At 41.1% G+C, this 15,837-nt stretch overlaps 1 protein-coding gene across 2 annotated transcripts in view; it reads right to left on the bottom strand.

Moving 5' to 3' along the window:
- Positions 1 to 15,837, bottom strand: part of NDC1 (NDC1 transmembrane nucleoporin) — a 54,750-nt gene that overhangs the window by 22,781 nt on the left and 16,132 nt on the right. For both annotated transcript variants that reach the window (XM_008139285.3, XM_054720526.1), the window contains exons 6-11: positions 15,572 to 15,680; positions 13,250 to 13,301; positions 9,817 to 9,952; positions 7,248 to 7,340; positions 5,590 to 5,671; positions 1,300 to 1,458 (exon numbers count right to left, since the gene is read on the bottom strand). In XM_008139285.3, coding sequence (XP_008137507.1) covers positions 1,300 to 1,458; positions 5,590 to 5,671; positions 7,248 to 7,340; positions 9,817 to 9,952; positions 13,250 to 13,301; positions 15,572 to 15,680 — 631 coding nt within the window. The remainder of the gene's footprint in view (positions 1 to 1,299; positions 1,459 to 5,589; positions 5,672 to 7,247; positions 7,341 to 9,816; positions 9,953 to 13,249; positions 13,302 to 15,571; positions 15,681 to 15,837) is intronic.

Raw genomic sequence — 15,837 nt, 5'->3', positions numbered from 1 at the left:
CCCAGACAAGAGGAAGGAGGGAGCCCGATTCCTCGCAGAATCAGCCGTACCTTAGCTTGCTGCTGGGGCCCTGACAGCCCCAAATCTGGTTCACCCGCACCCTGGACCCAGACAAGACGAAGGAGGGAACCTGATTCCTCACAGATTCGACTGTTGGTTAGCTTGCTGTTGGGGCCCTAACAGCCCCGAATCTGGTTCACCCGCACCCCGGACCCAAACAGGAGGGAGGAGGAAGCCCAATTCCTTGCGGAATCGGCTGCTGGTTAGCTGACTACTGGAGCCAACCTCCATGATCCCTCCCCCCGGCAGACTGGTCCCTCCCAAAGCCCCAATCACCAGCCAGGCCGAAGGACCCCACCCATGAACAAATTTGTGCACCGGGCCTCTAGTATCTATATATACAAAAGCCTAAGTGACCAGTCGACCATTCAATAGGTACCTATGACATGCACTGACCACCAGGGGGCAGACGCTCTGATTGGTAGGTTAGCTTGCTGCTGGAGTCCAGCCAATCAGGGCTGGGTGAGATGGGCTAGACACGCCCTGGAGCCCTACCCAACCCCAATCGTGCACCAGTGGGGTCCTGGATTGCGAGAGGGCGCAGGTCAGGCCAAGGGACCCAACTGATGCATGAATCCATGCACTGAGCTTCTAGTTCTATATATAAGTGCTAACCTGAAAGATGATAACATCTGAATACTCTAGAACCTTTTAAAATCTGATATTCATGAACTTATTTCAAACATTTTTCAACTGTAATCTTATTTGTTTTGGGTATATGGAAGATTTCACATAACATTTCTTTTTAATTTCAGGATTCTCTTTGAAAACAAAAGAAAAAACCACAAATTCAGATACTGGGTCCAAATTCTCACATGGGAATGATGGACTAAAGCTAACCATAGCTTCCCCCTTCAGATGAAGCCTGTGCTCCCAAGTTTATCACTATCCCCACCTAGCCAGTTTCGCCCATTTTTACTAAATGCCTAGCTCCAAAAAGCATCTGAACATTAAGTCCTTTATTTACAGTTTTACATCCCTAAGCATTTTCTACTAAAGGGATTTGGTGAAAAAGCGTAAGTTCCTCCATTTGCATCACCATGGCACCGGACTTAATTTTTTTGACCTACAATGATACCGAGTTCTTATTCCTGGTACAGTGCAATATCCCATATATTGGATCAATTTCCCTAAATATACATATATCTCACACTCATACACATATCTTTAACTACCATCATCTTTCTTAGGAAATAAAATGCAAATGTTTTCCCCTCTCTTAGTAGTATAAGCAGTTACCTGGAAAATTCAATTTCTTAGGCTCCACTGTGTATGAAGAAGACATTATTCTTCCATTCGTTGCAGCAGCTTCTTGGTAGAGAACCAGTTTCTGAGTCATATCATTTAAAAGATTCAAACACTCCCTTGAAATGGCCGTCCAATTGTGGGGATGTCCACCTAAGAGGTCCAAACACCAACTTTTAAAATGTATATAATTGTATAGTCCCTCAAATGAGAAGAAAAATCAGTTAGAAATGCTACATTACACTTTGCATCAGGGCCCACTTTTCTCAATTAAGCTACTATTTATATTCATATTCATGCCATCTAATACATAGTTCAATAAATATTTGGATGAAATAATTTTCCCCAAAGTCTACAAGCAAAAAGTTGCTATTTTACCATAAAAATCTCTTAAGCTGATCACTACAATAAGGCCAAACACTAGAGAATGGTTTGAGTGCAAATGCCCAGGGTTTCTTTACTAACAATACTGAAGACTCAAGACTAAGACAACAAACACTAGCATGTCTAATGAGATGTATACCATGGCCCCTGGTGACCTCTAAATTGTTGTATCTGACCCATTGTGCTTCCTTATATATTCACTAGAGGCCCGGTGCATGAAATTCGTGCTCGGGGGGGGGGTGGGGGGGATTTGTCCCTCAGCCCAGCCTGCACCTTTCCAATCTGGGACATCTCTCTCACAATCCAGGACTACTGGCTCCCAACTGCTCGCCTGCCTTTCTTCCTGATTGCCCCTAACCGCTTCTGCCTGCCAGCCTGATTACCCCCTAACCACTCCCCTGCCAGCCTGATTGATGCCTAACTGCTCCCCTGCCAGCCTGTTTACCCCTAACTGCCTTCCCCTGCTGGCCATCTTGTGGTGGCCATCTTGTGTCCACATGAGGGCAGGATCTTTGACCACATGGGGGCAGCAATCTTGTGTGTTGGAGTGATGGTCAATCTGCATATTACTCTTTTATTAGATAGGATAGAGGCCTGGTGCACAGGTGGGGGCCAGCTGGTTTGCACTGAAGGATGTCCCGGATCAGGGTGGGGGTTCCCTTGGGGCATGGGGCAGCCTGAGTGAGGGGCCTGTGGTGGTTTGCAGGCCGGCCACGCCCCATGGCGACCCAAGCGGAGGCCCTGGTATCTGGGGTTTATTTATCTTCTCCAATTGAAACTTTGTAGCCTGGAGTGGAGTCAAACCTTCTGCTTGCTCTGTGGCAGCAGCCATTTCTGTTGGGGTTTATGTATCTTCTATAATTGTAACTTTGCAGCCTTAAGCGGAGGCCTGGGCCAACCAGGGTGTGCGGAAAGCTTGGCTTCCTCCATTGCCGGGGCAACCCTAGCCTTCCGCTCTTTCCAGCTCCATGGCTGCCGCCTTCTCTGTTTGGATTTGTTTACCTTCTATAACTGAAACTTTGTAGCCTTGTGTGGAGGCCTAGGCTGGCAAGGGCAGGCGGAAAGCTTGGCTTCCTCCATTGCCTGGGAAACCCAAGCCTCCCTCCTGCTGTCTGTGGCTATAGCCATCTTGGTTGAGTTTATTTGCATATTTGCTCCTGATTGGCTTGTGGGTGTGACTTATGGGTGTAGCAGAGTGATGGTTAATTTGCATATTGCTCTTTTATTAGATGGGATTTGTATAATAGTCCGTATTTGCTATTATATCCATAGGAGTTACTGTATTTTCCGGCGTATAAGACGACTTTTTAACCCAGGAAAATCTTTTTTTTTTTTTTTAATATATATATTTTATTGATTTTTTACAGAGAGAGAGGGAGAGGGATAGAGTTAGAAACATCGACGAGAGAGAAACATTGATCAGCTGCCTCCCCCACACCCCATACTGGGGATGTGCCCACAACCAAGGTACATGCCCTTGACCGGAATCAAACCTGGGACCTTTCAGTCCGCAGGCCGACGCTCTATCCACTGAGCCAAACTGGCCAGGGCAACCCAGGAAAATCTTATACGCCCAGTCGTCTTATACGCCAGAAAATACGGTAATTGTTTTTTTTTTTGCTATACTGATGGATGAGAGGTGATAGTACCATATTTTCCGGCGTATAAGATGACTGGGCATATAAGATTTTCCTGGGTTAAAAAGTCGTCTTATACGCTGGAAAATACGGAACACATTATTCGGTAATAATCACACTTTATATCTGAAGAGTTTACATGTCTGCTGAATATTTAAGTTGAGCTATATGACCCACACCCTTCTTTCTCATTATCTTTTGATTTTCTAAGACTTTTACCTCCTAGGGCTGTCATGTAAAATCAACTGTACTTCATTATGTGTTGAGAACACAGGAGTCCACTGAAAATTGGTTTCCCCATCCTGGGTGCCAATCATCATTCTCTTTTACTTAGATCCCCCCTTAAACATTTCCCCTTTACAACTCAAGAGGAACACTGCTTCAGTTGCAAGCTAACAACATATTCCATCAGCAGGGCCTAGAATGTTTTATACTGCTATATCTCAGGACCAATAGGAACTACATAATGGTCCAGTTAAATTTTAACAATATGCCCTAGAACAGTGGTCAGCAAACTCATTAGTCAACAGAGCCAAATATCAACAGTACTACAATTGAAACAGTACTACAATTGAAATTTCTTTTGAGAGCCAAATTTTTTAAACTTATACTTCTTCTAACGCCACTTCTTCAAAATAGACTCGCCCAGGCCGTGGTATTTTGTGGAAGAGCCACACTCAAGGGGCCAAAGAGCCGCATGTGGCTCGCGAGCTGCAGTTTGCCGACCATGGCTCTAGAATAAAAAGTTCTCTGGCAGAGAACATGCCACCTTGTTACAGTTTACCTGAATATCTGGTGAAAATATTTAATGTATAGAGAATTCCTAGCCCCAGCCGGTTTAGCTCAATGGGTGGAGTGTCAGCCTGTGGACTAAAGGGTCCCAGGTTCGATTCTGGTCAAGGGGACATGCCTGGGTTGTGGGCTTGATCATCAGTAGGGGGCATGCAGGAGGCAGCCGATCAATGATTTTTTCATCATTGATGTTTCTCTCTCTCTCTCTCTCTTCTCTCTCTCTCTCTCTCTCCTTTCCTCTCTGAAATCAATAAAAAATATATATTAAAAAAAGTAGAGAATTCCTAAGTGAACCTGTGAACCTAAGTCTGAGAGAAAACTATTGCTATAGTTATTCTCCATAACATCAGCGCTAGATTTTTCATGTTACTAAAAGGAGAGTAGCTTCAATCATTTACATTTTTATATAACTCGATTTTATTTCCCTGTTAACAATTAACTATAAAGAAGGTTTATTTTACAATCTGGGAATGGGCAAGTTTAGCAAAATAATGAAGAGTTAATTAGAGAGACGGTGAAAAGCTACCCAGTTCTCTGTTCCTGTGATGGCTAGGGATGTTTCTTTTTTTCCTAGAAATAAGGCAGAGCACTAGCACAATTACAGTCTTGAAGAGGTTGGCAAGTAAGAGAGTCACCAACAGCATCTTTGGGTCACCATCAAATCTAGTTCCTTTCTAATTTTTTTTAAGGGAGGCAGAGTAGCATGGCAGGAAGGTGAACTCTGAACACAGGAATCAAATTTCTTATTCCAACTCTGACATTAACTTTATTTAAGCCACTTATTCTCTATGAGAATTAGGTCTCCCATCTAGAGATTAGACCTCCTGATATTTAAGACCCACTGTAGCATTAAAACTTTTAGGATTCTTAAACTGCATTCTCATTCTAAAATTGTCAATCTACTTCATACTAGTAGTTTCTTCATGTTAAGGGAATGAGGGAGCTGAAGGAAATAACATAAAAATTTTAAAATACCTTTCCTGATGACACAAGTTCTAACCACAACAACATAAACACTTTGTTTTATTTACAAGATTTAAATCATGACTTCATTTAATGGACTCATTCATGTGTAATATTTTAAATACTAGAGGCCCGGTGCATGAAATTCATGCACTGGGGGGGGGGGGGAGGGATGGGAAGGAGGATCCCTCAGCCCGGCCTGCACACTCTTGCAGTCTGGGAGTCCTCGGGGGATGTCCGACTGACACGGAGGTGGGAGAGGCTCCCGCCACCGCCACTGCGCTCACCAGCCAGGCTTCTGGGGGAGCACAGTGACCACCAGGAAGAAGCTCCTGCATTGAGCATCTTCCCCAATGGTCAGTGCGCTTCATAGTGACCGGTTGTTCCACCGTTCAGTAGATCTGCATATTAGCCTTTTATTATCTAGGATAACTATCTCACCAAAAACTTTAAATAGAACACTTTCTGCACACACATGCCTAGTAAGGTCTATTACTTTTAGCATTACCTGGTTGACTAAGACTAAAAACTTCTTGTCTTCGTGAAGGAGAATATTGAGAAAGCAACATCAGGTCCTGCAAGGCCAAATACTAAAAGGGGGGGAAAAACATAGTATTAAAAAACACTTTTTTTAATATTTACATAAAATCTTACCTATAAGTTGGGCTCAACATGATATTTATAAGGGGAAATCAGTTGAAATTTTTCATAAAGAAAATAATATTTAACCTTCCTTTTTAGATTTCTAGAACTTTCCTACCTCTATCCTCTACGCCAACTGATGGTCCTTGAACCACTGGTGGTCCGTGAGGTCTGAAAGGTTGGCAACCGCTGCTCTATAGGATACCCCACCCACTACAGGTCCCCGCTACACAGAACCATAGAACTCTGTGTTTTTTCCCATCTCTATGGTGGGAAACATAAACATCACTTCCTCCTGGAACTTTTCCTGGCCTCCCTCACACAAACATACTATACACTACAGTTCTCAACTGTGGCACTTAACATAATTTATTGTAATTGCCTGTTTACTTGTCTCACCTGTTCCACCCACCAAATTGTGAGGCAGGAACAAAGTATTGCTTGCTACCACACTCAAAGTCAGTGCCTAGCACACAGTAGACATGCAATGTCTGTGGTACTTTTTTACCAAAAATTTTCATTTTGTTCCGTCAAACCTCTTCACTCATCATTCAAGAGACCATACCTTTTGTGAAGCTTCCTTATGTTGGTCCCAAGAAGAATAAGTGGTTCAAACTCTACTTACCCTTGTAAATTTTCATTACTTTGTGCATCTGCCTTTTCTTTTCCATTAGGCTGTGCTACATCTTATTCATCATTACACCCTAAGTAACTAGCAGTGACTGACACCTGCCCAATAAAGATTTGTTAAATCAATGTTAGGTATTTTTGTTTATCTATTTAATTAGTAATAATTGATAATTAAAGGTAATCAGAGCCTCAGTGGTTCCTTTTCTTATTGGTTTATAACTCTTCCAGTGCAATCAAAACTATGAAGTCTAACTATTTCAATTCTCTTTTAATTACTATGACCTCTTAACAGGATCACATATATTGTAGATCTACTTTAAAATTTCAAAATGCAATTTAAATCAAAACAATTTATTCTCATTTAATTTTATTTGTAAATTTATTGCATCTTCTTTAAACTCTTTTGGATTAAAATTTATTTTAAGATCATAATTATTATTCATATCTTAAGAGAGTTCACTGAATGTCTACACACTACCAAGCACTACCTTTACTCATAATGGTCAACAATACTACATGAGTGAAAATACATATTGACCCAGTGATTTTAAAAAATCAATAGTGCTTTGTTTTGCTACCATGAGGAGTTTGTGAAAAGCTAATGCATGTAATCATATTTTATGTGTGGAAATATTTTTATACCTATTCTGAATATAGATTAGCTTAACTTTGTACACATGCATTGCAGTACTTTCATTTTAGTCACTTGGAAAAAAAACTGAAAAAGTAAACAGCATGCAATGTAGCATGTAACTGTTTTTTACAATAAAAGTTTTAGAATATGCTAGGCCCTCAAAAATATAACTAAATACCTAAATATATTATATATTAAGTCCTTCTATAAGACAAGTTAGAGGTGACTGTGTAAAGATATAGAATGCACAGTTCTGGTACCTTTATGATGAGGGGCGGATTACTGTTTAAGACTTTTGGGAGGCATTCATCTGACTCTTCTGCAAATGGTGGTTGAACAGGGAACAGATGAGCCTATCAAACATAATCAAAAGGACTATGAAAGTGAGTATTTTCATGGCTTTATTATAGTCAGTAAGTACTAACTGATATTAGTTATAAAAAGAGACCAAATTAACATCTTTACTGTTCCTTGCAAATAGGTTGTATTAAAAGTTATATATACCCAAACATACTACTTTCTAAAAGGTTACTCTTCCAATTTTATTAGCTCTCTGGTTTACAATAATGAAACAAATTTTAGAAGCAAAGATTCTTTGAAGCCACTAAAAAATATAAACCTACAGAAATGGTAAAATGAAACCAAAACACTCATTTTCCAAACAAACACTTGGATGATAAAGACAATGTAAATCCCATCCATTTAAAAACATTTCTTCAGCCGAAACCGGTTTGGCTCAGTGGATAGAGCGTCGGCCTGCGGACTCAAGGGTCCCAGGTTCGATTCCGGTCAAGGGCATGTACCTTGGTTGCGAGCACATCCCCAGTAGGGGGTGTGCAAGAGGCAGCTAATCGATGTTTCTCTCTCATCGATGTTTCTAACTCTCTATCCCTCTCTCTTCTTCTCTGTAAAAAAATCAATAAAATATATTTAAAAAATAAATAAATAAATAAAAATAAAAATAAAAACATTTCTTCAGCCCTAGCTCGGTGGCTTGGTTGTTGGAACCTAGTCCCATACACTAGAGGAGTTCAATTCCCAGTCAGGGCACATACCTATGTTGCAGGTTCAATCCCTGGTCAGGGCAGGTACAAAAGGCAACTGATGGATTTTTCTCTTTCACATCAATGTTTCTCTCTCTCTCCCTTCCTCTCTCTCTAAAAATCAATAAAAACATATCCTAGGATGAGGATTAAAATCCTATATAATAAAAGGGTAATATGGCCCTGACCGGTTTGGCTCAGTGGATAGAGTGTCGGCCTGCGGACTGAAAGGTCTTGGGTTCAATTCCAGTCAAGGGCATGCATGTACCTTGGTTGCAGGCACATCCCCAGTGGGGAGTGTGCAGGAGGAAGCTGATCGATGTTTCTCTCTCATTGATGTCTCTAATTCTCTATCCCTCTCCCTTCCTCTCTGTAAAAAATTAATAAAATACCCAGCCAGATGTAGCTCAGCGGTTGAGCATCAACCCAGGAGCCAAGAGGTCACCGGTTTGATTCCCAATCAGGGCATATCCCCAGGTTGTGGGCTTGATCCCCAGTGGGGGGCGTGCAGGAGGCAGCCAATCAATGATTCTCTCTCATCATTGATGTTTCTATCTCTCTCTCCCTCTCCCTTCCTCTCTGAAATCAATAAAAATATACTTTAAAAATTAATAAGATATAGTTTTTTTAAAAAAGGGTAATATGCAAATTGTCCCCTCACCCACACAGTTCAACCATAGTTTGACTAGGGGGCAGAGCCAGCCCACCAACCTCCCATGGCCCCTCCCCAGCCGGCCCCGCCCCCTAACCCCCTGGGCCAGCCAACCTCCCACATCCCCTCCCCCACAGCCAGCCCCACGAATTCATGCACTGGGCCTCTAGTATATATATATATATATAAATAAACATTTCTTCAATATAATTTTTTTATACATCCTTACCAGTATTGTTATCTCTTGTCATTTTTTAAAATATTTTTTAATTGATTTTAGAGAGAAAAGAAGGGAGAGGGATGGAGAGATAGAAACATCAATGAGAGAAACACCCATAAGCTGCCTCTGCACACCCCCTACTAGGGATCAAGCCCGCAACCAAGGCATGTGTCCTGACTGGGAATCGATCTGATGACCTCCTGGTTCATGTGCCGATGCTCACCACTGAGCCACACCCTCTGGCTTCAATATACATTTTTAAAGTTTCATTCAAAGAACAAATATTTTATTGCCTTACATTTAAATATTTTAGTAGTATCTATATCAATAGCACATAAAAATACTTTAAAATTCAGGCCCCTCTAGTATGTACTCAACAGAGAAATGAAGAGAATTCTCTTCAGAAGAGAATTCGATTGTAGGTAAAGCATAGTAAACAGATACCATTAGACGTCCATTCAATTCAGTTTCCAATAATTCAGAATACCAACATTGTTCCTCATTATATAATAACAACAGCCCTAGCCAGTTTGGCTCAGTGGATAGAGCACTGGCCCAAGGACTGAAGGGTTCCAGGTTCGATTCCAGTCAAGGGCACATACTTCAGTTGCAGGCTCAATCCCCATGCTGGAAGCAACCAATCGATGTGTACTTCTCACTCTCTCCCTCCCTTCTACTCTGTCTAAAAATCAATGGAAAAAATATCCTCGGATGAGAATTAACAAAAAACAACAACAACAAAGTAAATGACGGTTAATAAATGATGCATCCCTAGTGAAGTCTCAGAAGAGAGATCTAAACCCAATTTACCAAAATGGCTTTGGGTATAACAGCATGCTGATCAGTGCTCTACTAAAAATAAATCTGTGTAGTACTCCAAAATACAAATGTATTAACAAAAAATCAGCACTAACCTCTGTGGCATAGATTTTGAAGAGTATCCACGAGATGTACCAAGTCATCAGAAGAAAGACTCCACATAACCAGACATGGTAGAGTAATGAGAGATTCAAGAGGCCACTCACAGTATCAAGAGGTCTATGAAATTGCCTATGAAAACAAAAATTACTATTTAATCCTATGGGGAAAAATACAGTCTAAGCATTTAACAGACTTGGGCACAACACTGAGAAACAAATAAATCCTATTTGCAAATAATAATGGTAATACACTCCTCTCATTTTGTGCCCTATAGAATTCTTTCCCTAATACCTTCTAACAAAGAACATAAAGGTAGCCTAAAAGCAAGAGTAAACCTAAACTGGCACTCAGTTTCTTGTGTTCAAAATCTCACTGCCACTTACTATGGAAGAAGAATAAGCCAAACCTATAAACCAACCCCTAGAAGTTGAGTAAAATTATATTATTGTTGCTTTCTAGTTTGATACTTAAAAATCATTCAACATAACTAGCACCTCTGCTGGAACACATTTCAGCTCTATCTGTATATCCTACCAACAGTTTCATAATAGTTAAAAGCACATAGTACTACCCTACCTAATAATAGTGATATGCAAATTGACCGTACCTTTGCTACACCCACAAACCATGCCCACAAGCCACGCCCACCAGGAAACAGTCGCAGGGACGTTGGGGTGCAGCAGAGCCCAAGGCCGGGAAAGCCTCCACCAGGGGAGCCTACACGGGTCGCAGGCAACAACCAGAGGGTTGGCTCCTAAGATCCTTAGCAGGGACGCTGGGGTGCAACAGAGCCCAAGGCCGCCGCCCAGGACCAAGACCCGACCCTGAAAGAAGGCAGAAGGCGGTGGCCACAGCCAAGGCCTGGGTCCCAGGTGCCGGCAGAAAACTGGTGCAGGCAACCAGATGAATGAAGGTCTATTGCACGAATCTTCGTGCAAACGGGCTGCTAGTTAAAAATAACTATCTTTACTTTTTTAAATATATTTTTATTGATTTCAGAGAGGATGGGAGAGGTAGAGAGAGAAACATCAATGATGAAAGAGAATCATTGATCAGCTGCCTCCTGTACACCTCCTACTGGGGATCAAGCCCACAACCCAGGCATGTGCTCTGACCAGGAATCGAACCATAACCTCCTGGTTCATAAATCGACGTTCAACCACTGAGCCACTCAGGCGGGGCACTACCTAGGAACTTTTAAAAGTTAAAAACTGAAATCTACACAGTAGAAACCATAATATCTCATAACCACCCATATATGCCAATATTCCCACTCCCAAAAACTGATACTAGTGAAGACCATATAAGACACAAAAATCTCGTAGAATAATAATTAAGAAAATACTAATGGAGAAATTTATATTTATCTGCAAAATAAGATTTGCCCTGGCCAGTGTTGTCAAATGGTCAGAATATCGGCTCGAGCACCAAAGGGTCTCAGATTGAATTCCCAGTCGAGGGTACCTGGGTTGCAGGTTTAATCCTGGGCCCCAGTTTGAGTGTGTGCAGGAGGCAACAACTGATGTTTCTCACATCAATGTTTCTCTCTGTATCTCTTTCCTCCCCCACTCCCTTGCACTCTCTCTAAAAATCAATGGAAAAAATATCCTTTGGGTGAGATTTATAAAAAATAAATAAACAAAAATAAAGATGAAAGCTTTATTTGCCAAGTACATAGGGAATAACTAGAACAATATACCTGATTGCCACTTATGATCTTCAACAGGTCACGTGACCCTCATCAATTTTGGTTCCTCATAGGCAAAATTAGAATAATGCGACAGCATTATGACTGTCTAGCTCAACATAGCATAGAATGATTATTGAGGACAAAAAAAAAAAAAAGGCATACCATGCAACTCAAGAAGTCTACTTTTATATAATACTAGAGGCCCGGTGCATGAAATTCTTGCACGGGTGCGTGTATGTGTGTGTGTGTGTGTGTGTGTGTGTGTGTGTGTGTCCCTTAGCCCAGCCTGCACCCACTCCAATCTGGGATCCCTCTCACAATCCAGGACTGCTGGTTCCCAACTGCTCGCCTGCCTGGCTGCCTGACTGCCCCTAACAACTTCTGCCTGCCAGCCTGGTCGCCCCTAACTGCCCTCCCCTGCCAGCCTGGTCGCCCCTAACTGTCCTCCCCTACAGGCCTGGTCACCCCCAACTGTCCTCCCCTGCAGGCCTGGTGATCCCTAACTGCCCTCCCCTGCAGGCCTGGTCGCCCCCAACTGCCCTCCCCTGTAAGCCTGATTGCCCCTAACTGCCCTCCCCTGACCACCTGGTCACCCCTGCTGGCCCCGTAACTCCTAACTTCCCTCCCTTGCCAGCCTGATCACCCCTAACTTCCCTCCCTTGCCAGCCTGGTCGCCCCTAACTGCCCTCCCCTGTCGACCCAATTACCCCTAACTGCCCTCCCCTGCCAACTGGTCACCCCTAACTTCCCTCCCCTGCAGGCCTGGGTCCCAACTGCCCTCCCCTGCAGGCCTGGTTGCCCCTAACTGCCCTCCCCTGCAGGCTCAGTCACCCCTAACTGCCCTCCCTTGCTGGCCTGATCACCCACATCTGCCCCCCCACTGCTGGCCATCTTGTGGCAGCCATCTTGTGTCCACATGGGGGCATCCATCTTTGACCACATGGGGGCAGCATCTTGTGTGTTGGAGTGATGGTCAATTTGCATATTACTCTTTTATTAGATAGAATAAAAGCTGTTTCTAACAATAAATGAATTATTACTTCTGGGGACAATAACTAGGTGACTGGAGACAGGAGCAAAAGAAATCTTCATCGCATGCCCTTTTATATATCATTGGAATTTTAGATTATGTAAACTATGTGCTTTCAAAAATGAACACAATTCTTGCCCTACCTGGTTTGGCTCAGTGGATAGAGCATCAGCCTGTGGACTGAAGGGTCCCGGGTTTGATTCCAGTCAAGGGCACATGCCTGGGTTGCAGGCTTGATCCCCAGTAGGGGGCGTGCAAAAGGCAGCCGATCAATGATTCTCTCTCATCATTGATATTTCGATCTCTCTCTCCCTTTCCCTTCCTCTCTGAAATCAATAAAAAAATTTTAAAAAACGAACACAGCCGAAACCGGTTTGGCTCAGTGGATAGAGCGTCGGCCTGCAGACTCAAGGGTCCCAGGTTTGATTCCGGTCAAGGGCATGTACCTTGGTTGCGGGCACATCCCCAGTAGGGGGTGTGCAAGAGGCAGCTGATCGATGTTTCTCTCTCATCGATGTTTCTAACTCTCTATCCCTCTCTCTTCCTCTCTGTAAAAAATCAATAAAATATATATATATTTTTTAAATGAACACATTCTTAAAATTTTTAAAGGCTAAATCAATCAAAACATGTGGAAAGAAGTAAACATCTATAAAGATAAAAACATCTAAAAGAGTTAAAATCAGACTTTTCATAGAGCACTTACTCATCTATCTGAAGGTTCATAGCAGTGCTAATCCAAGCTTTGGGAATATGGCCTGAGGGGATAAAAATACAAAGTTATGAACATAATAAGTTATAAAAGCAAACCTTAATCATGTTTTGAAATATGAGATTGATGAAATAGCCAAGTAGACACCAAGACCTTAGTCTAAATTCTATTTTAAGAATGGGCAAGACAAAAGAATAATTTCTAAATATAGGCAGTCTTTGCTTTGCAGTTCTGATATGTACATATTTCAGTTACCAGGGTTTAGTTACTAACAACAGTCCTCCAACTGAATTCAAATTTCAGTTACCATAGTATATTAACTGTGAGCAACTCAATACAGTATTTCTAACTTTTCAGTACACAAATAAGTATGTAGGTAACAGATGCATACCAAGATCCAAGACCAATCACATCTCTTCTTTCAAAGTTTATTGGTGATTGGTCGCTCACATCAGTTATGCAGTTCAGGCACAGACAATGAAGCATGTAGTAGTGTTGCCTCCTGTCTCCCATGGTAAACCCACATAACACTTTACAAAAATAAATTACTGAAAAGAGGAAACTGGCCAAAAAAGACCAAAGTACAACAAAAAAATGCAAAGTGGTAGCACTAGAAATGAAGTTTAAAAGAAATAGTTGACCATGGGTATGCTGACATGGCTGCTTTGTCAGACCAACAAACAACTACAGCCATACCTCTGAGATACTGTGGTATTTCAATAAAGCAAGTCATAATCTTATTGCTAGTGAAGGGTTCTTGCCTTTAATTTGTAAAAAAAATGCAACATCTGTGAAGTGCAATAATGTGAAGCACAGTAAAGCAAAGTAAGCCTATATGGGCGAACAGCTAGGCTGACTGTAGTAGGTTAATAACAACGAAGTATTAACATGAGAATGACAATTTTCAAAGCTATGTAGAAAAATGGATTATGTAAACTATAACTGAAAAAGGTAGACAACAAAATGGCCTTTTTCTGATCCTACTTTTTTTCTATGGATATAAATATAATTATATCCATAGCACACAAAAAAATTAGTCTGAAAATAGTATTTTAGAACATTGGATTTTGTTTCTATTATGTGCTGCTATGAGATTAATGTTTTCCATCTAACTTGTACTATTCATTATATTGAAGCTGCTGTATTTTTATACGAAAATTCACTTTAATAAATTCTACAAGGTTCCTTAGCAATAGAGTATTTTTATTTTATTAGTACCGTTATAAACTTATAAAAAGCAACATATTATATCTAAAGTAATGACCAAATCACATATATTTTCCCTTTTGAAAAAAAAATTTTTTTTAATTGCGCTAAAAAACACATAACATAAAATTTACCATCTTAACCATTTTTAAGTGGGCAATGTGGATATATGTGCCCTGTGCAACAGATATTTAGAGTTTTTTCATATTTCTACAGTATCTACACCCACTGAACATACCAACATCTCCCCTTTTCTCCCTCTCTTCAGTCCCTGGCAACCAACATATCCCACTTTTAGTTTCTAAGAGTCTGGCTACTCTAGATACCTCATATAAATGGAATCATATAGTATTTGTCTTTTTATGACTGGCTTACTTCACACAGTATAATGTCCTCAAGATTCATCCATATTGTAGCATGTGACAGGATTTCCTTCTTTTTAAGATTGAATAACATTCCATTGTATGTATATTCCACATTTTCTTTAACAATATTTTCCCTTAAGTAAATACTTTTTGACTATCTAAACAATGATTCAGTTGGGCTAGGACCCGTGGTCGGCAACTGCAACTCGCGAGCCACATGCAGCTCTTTGGCCCCTTGAGTGTGGCTCTTCCACAAAATTCCACGGCCTGGGCGAGTCTATTTTGAAGAAGTGGCGTTAGAAGAAGTTTAAGTTTAGCCGAAACCGGTTTGGCTCAGTGGATAGAGCGTCGGCCTGCGGAATCAAGGGTCCCAGGTTCGATTCTGGTCAAGGGCATGTACCTTGGTTGCGGGCACATCCCCAGTAGGGGGTGTGCAAGAGGCAGCTGATCGACGTTTCTCATCGATGTTTCTAACTCTCTATCCTCTCTCTTCCTCTCTGTAAAAAAATCAATAAAATATTATTTTTTTTAAAAAAAGAAGTTTAAAAAATTTGGCTCTCAAAAGAAATTTCAATCATTGTACTGTTGATATTTGGCTCTGTTGACTAATGAGTTTGCCGACCACTGGGCTAGGCTAATCACACACATACAAATGTAGGAAACATATAAAAACAATCAAGAATGTCACTAACATTTTCTGAGCTATAAGCTAACACATACACTATCAAAAAGCATGAATTCTTACCAAGAAAATAATACACAATGCAGAAATTTCTAATCAGGAACAGTGATTCCATACAACTGTGTTTAACTAGTAAGAGCAAAGATCTCCTAAAGCGCAAGAACTTGTATTGCTGTGGAAAAAGAAAAACATAATTAAATAATTCACCCAAAGAGAGATGTGGTTCATTCTAAAGGAAGCACATAACTACAATAGTCCACACATAATCATTGCATAAAAGACAAAGTTCATTCTAGAAGCAAAGTAACAACTATTCTGATGTTTATCAA

The sequence above is a fragment of the Eptesicus fuscus genome, chromosome 9, assembly GCF_027574615.1.
Source record: "Eptesicus fuscus isolate TK198812 chromosome 9, DD_ASM_mEF_20220401, whole genome shotgun sequence".
Taxonomy (NCBI): Eukaryota; Metazoa; Chordata; class Mammalia; order Chiroptera; family Vespertilionidae; genus Eptesicus; species Eptesicus fuscus.
The sequence above is the reverse complement of the archived record's forward strand: the minus strand, read 5'-3'. Positions and strand labels throughout refer to the sequence as shown.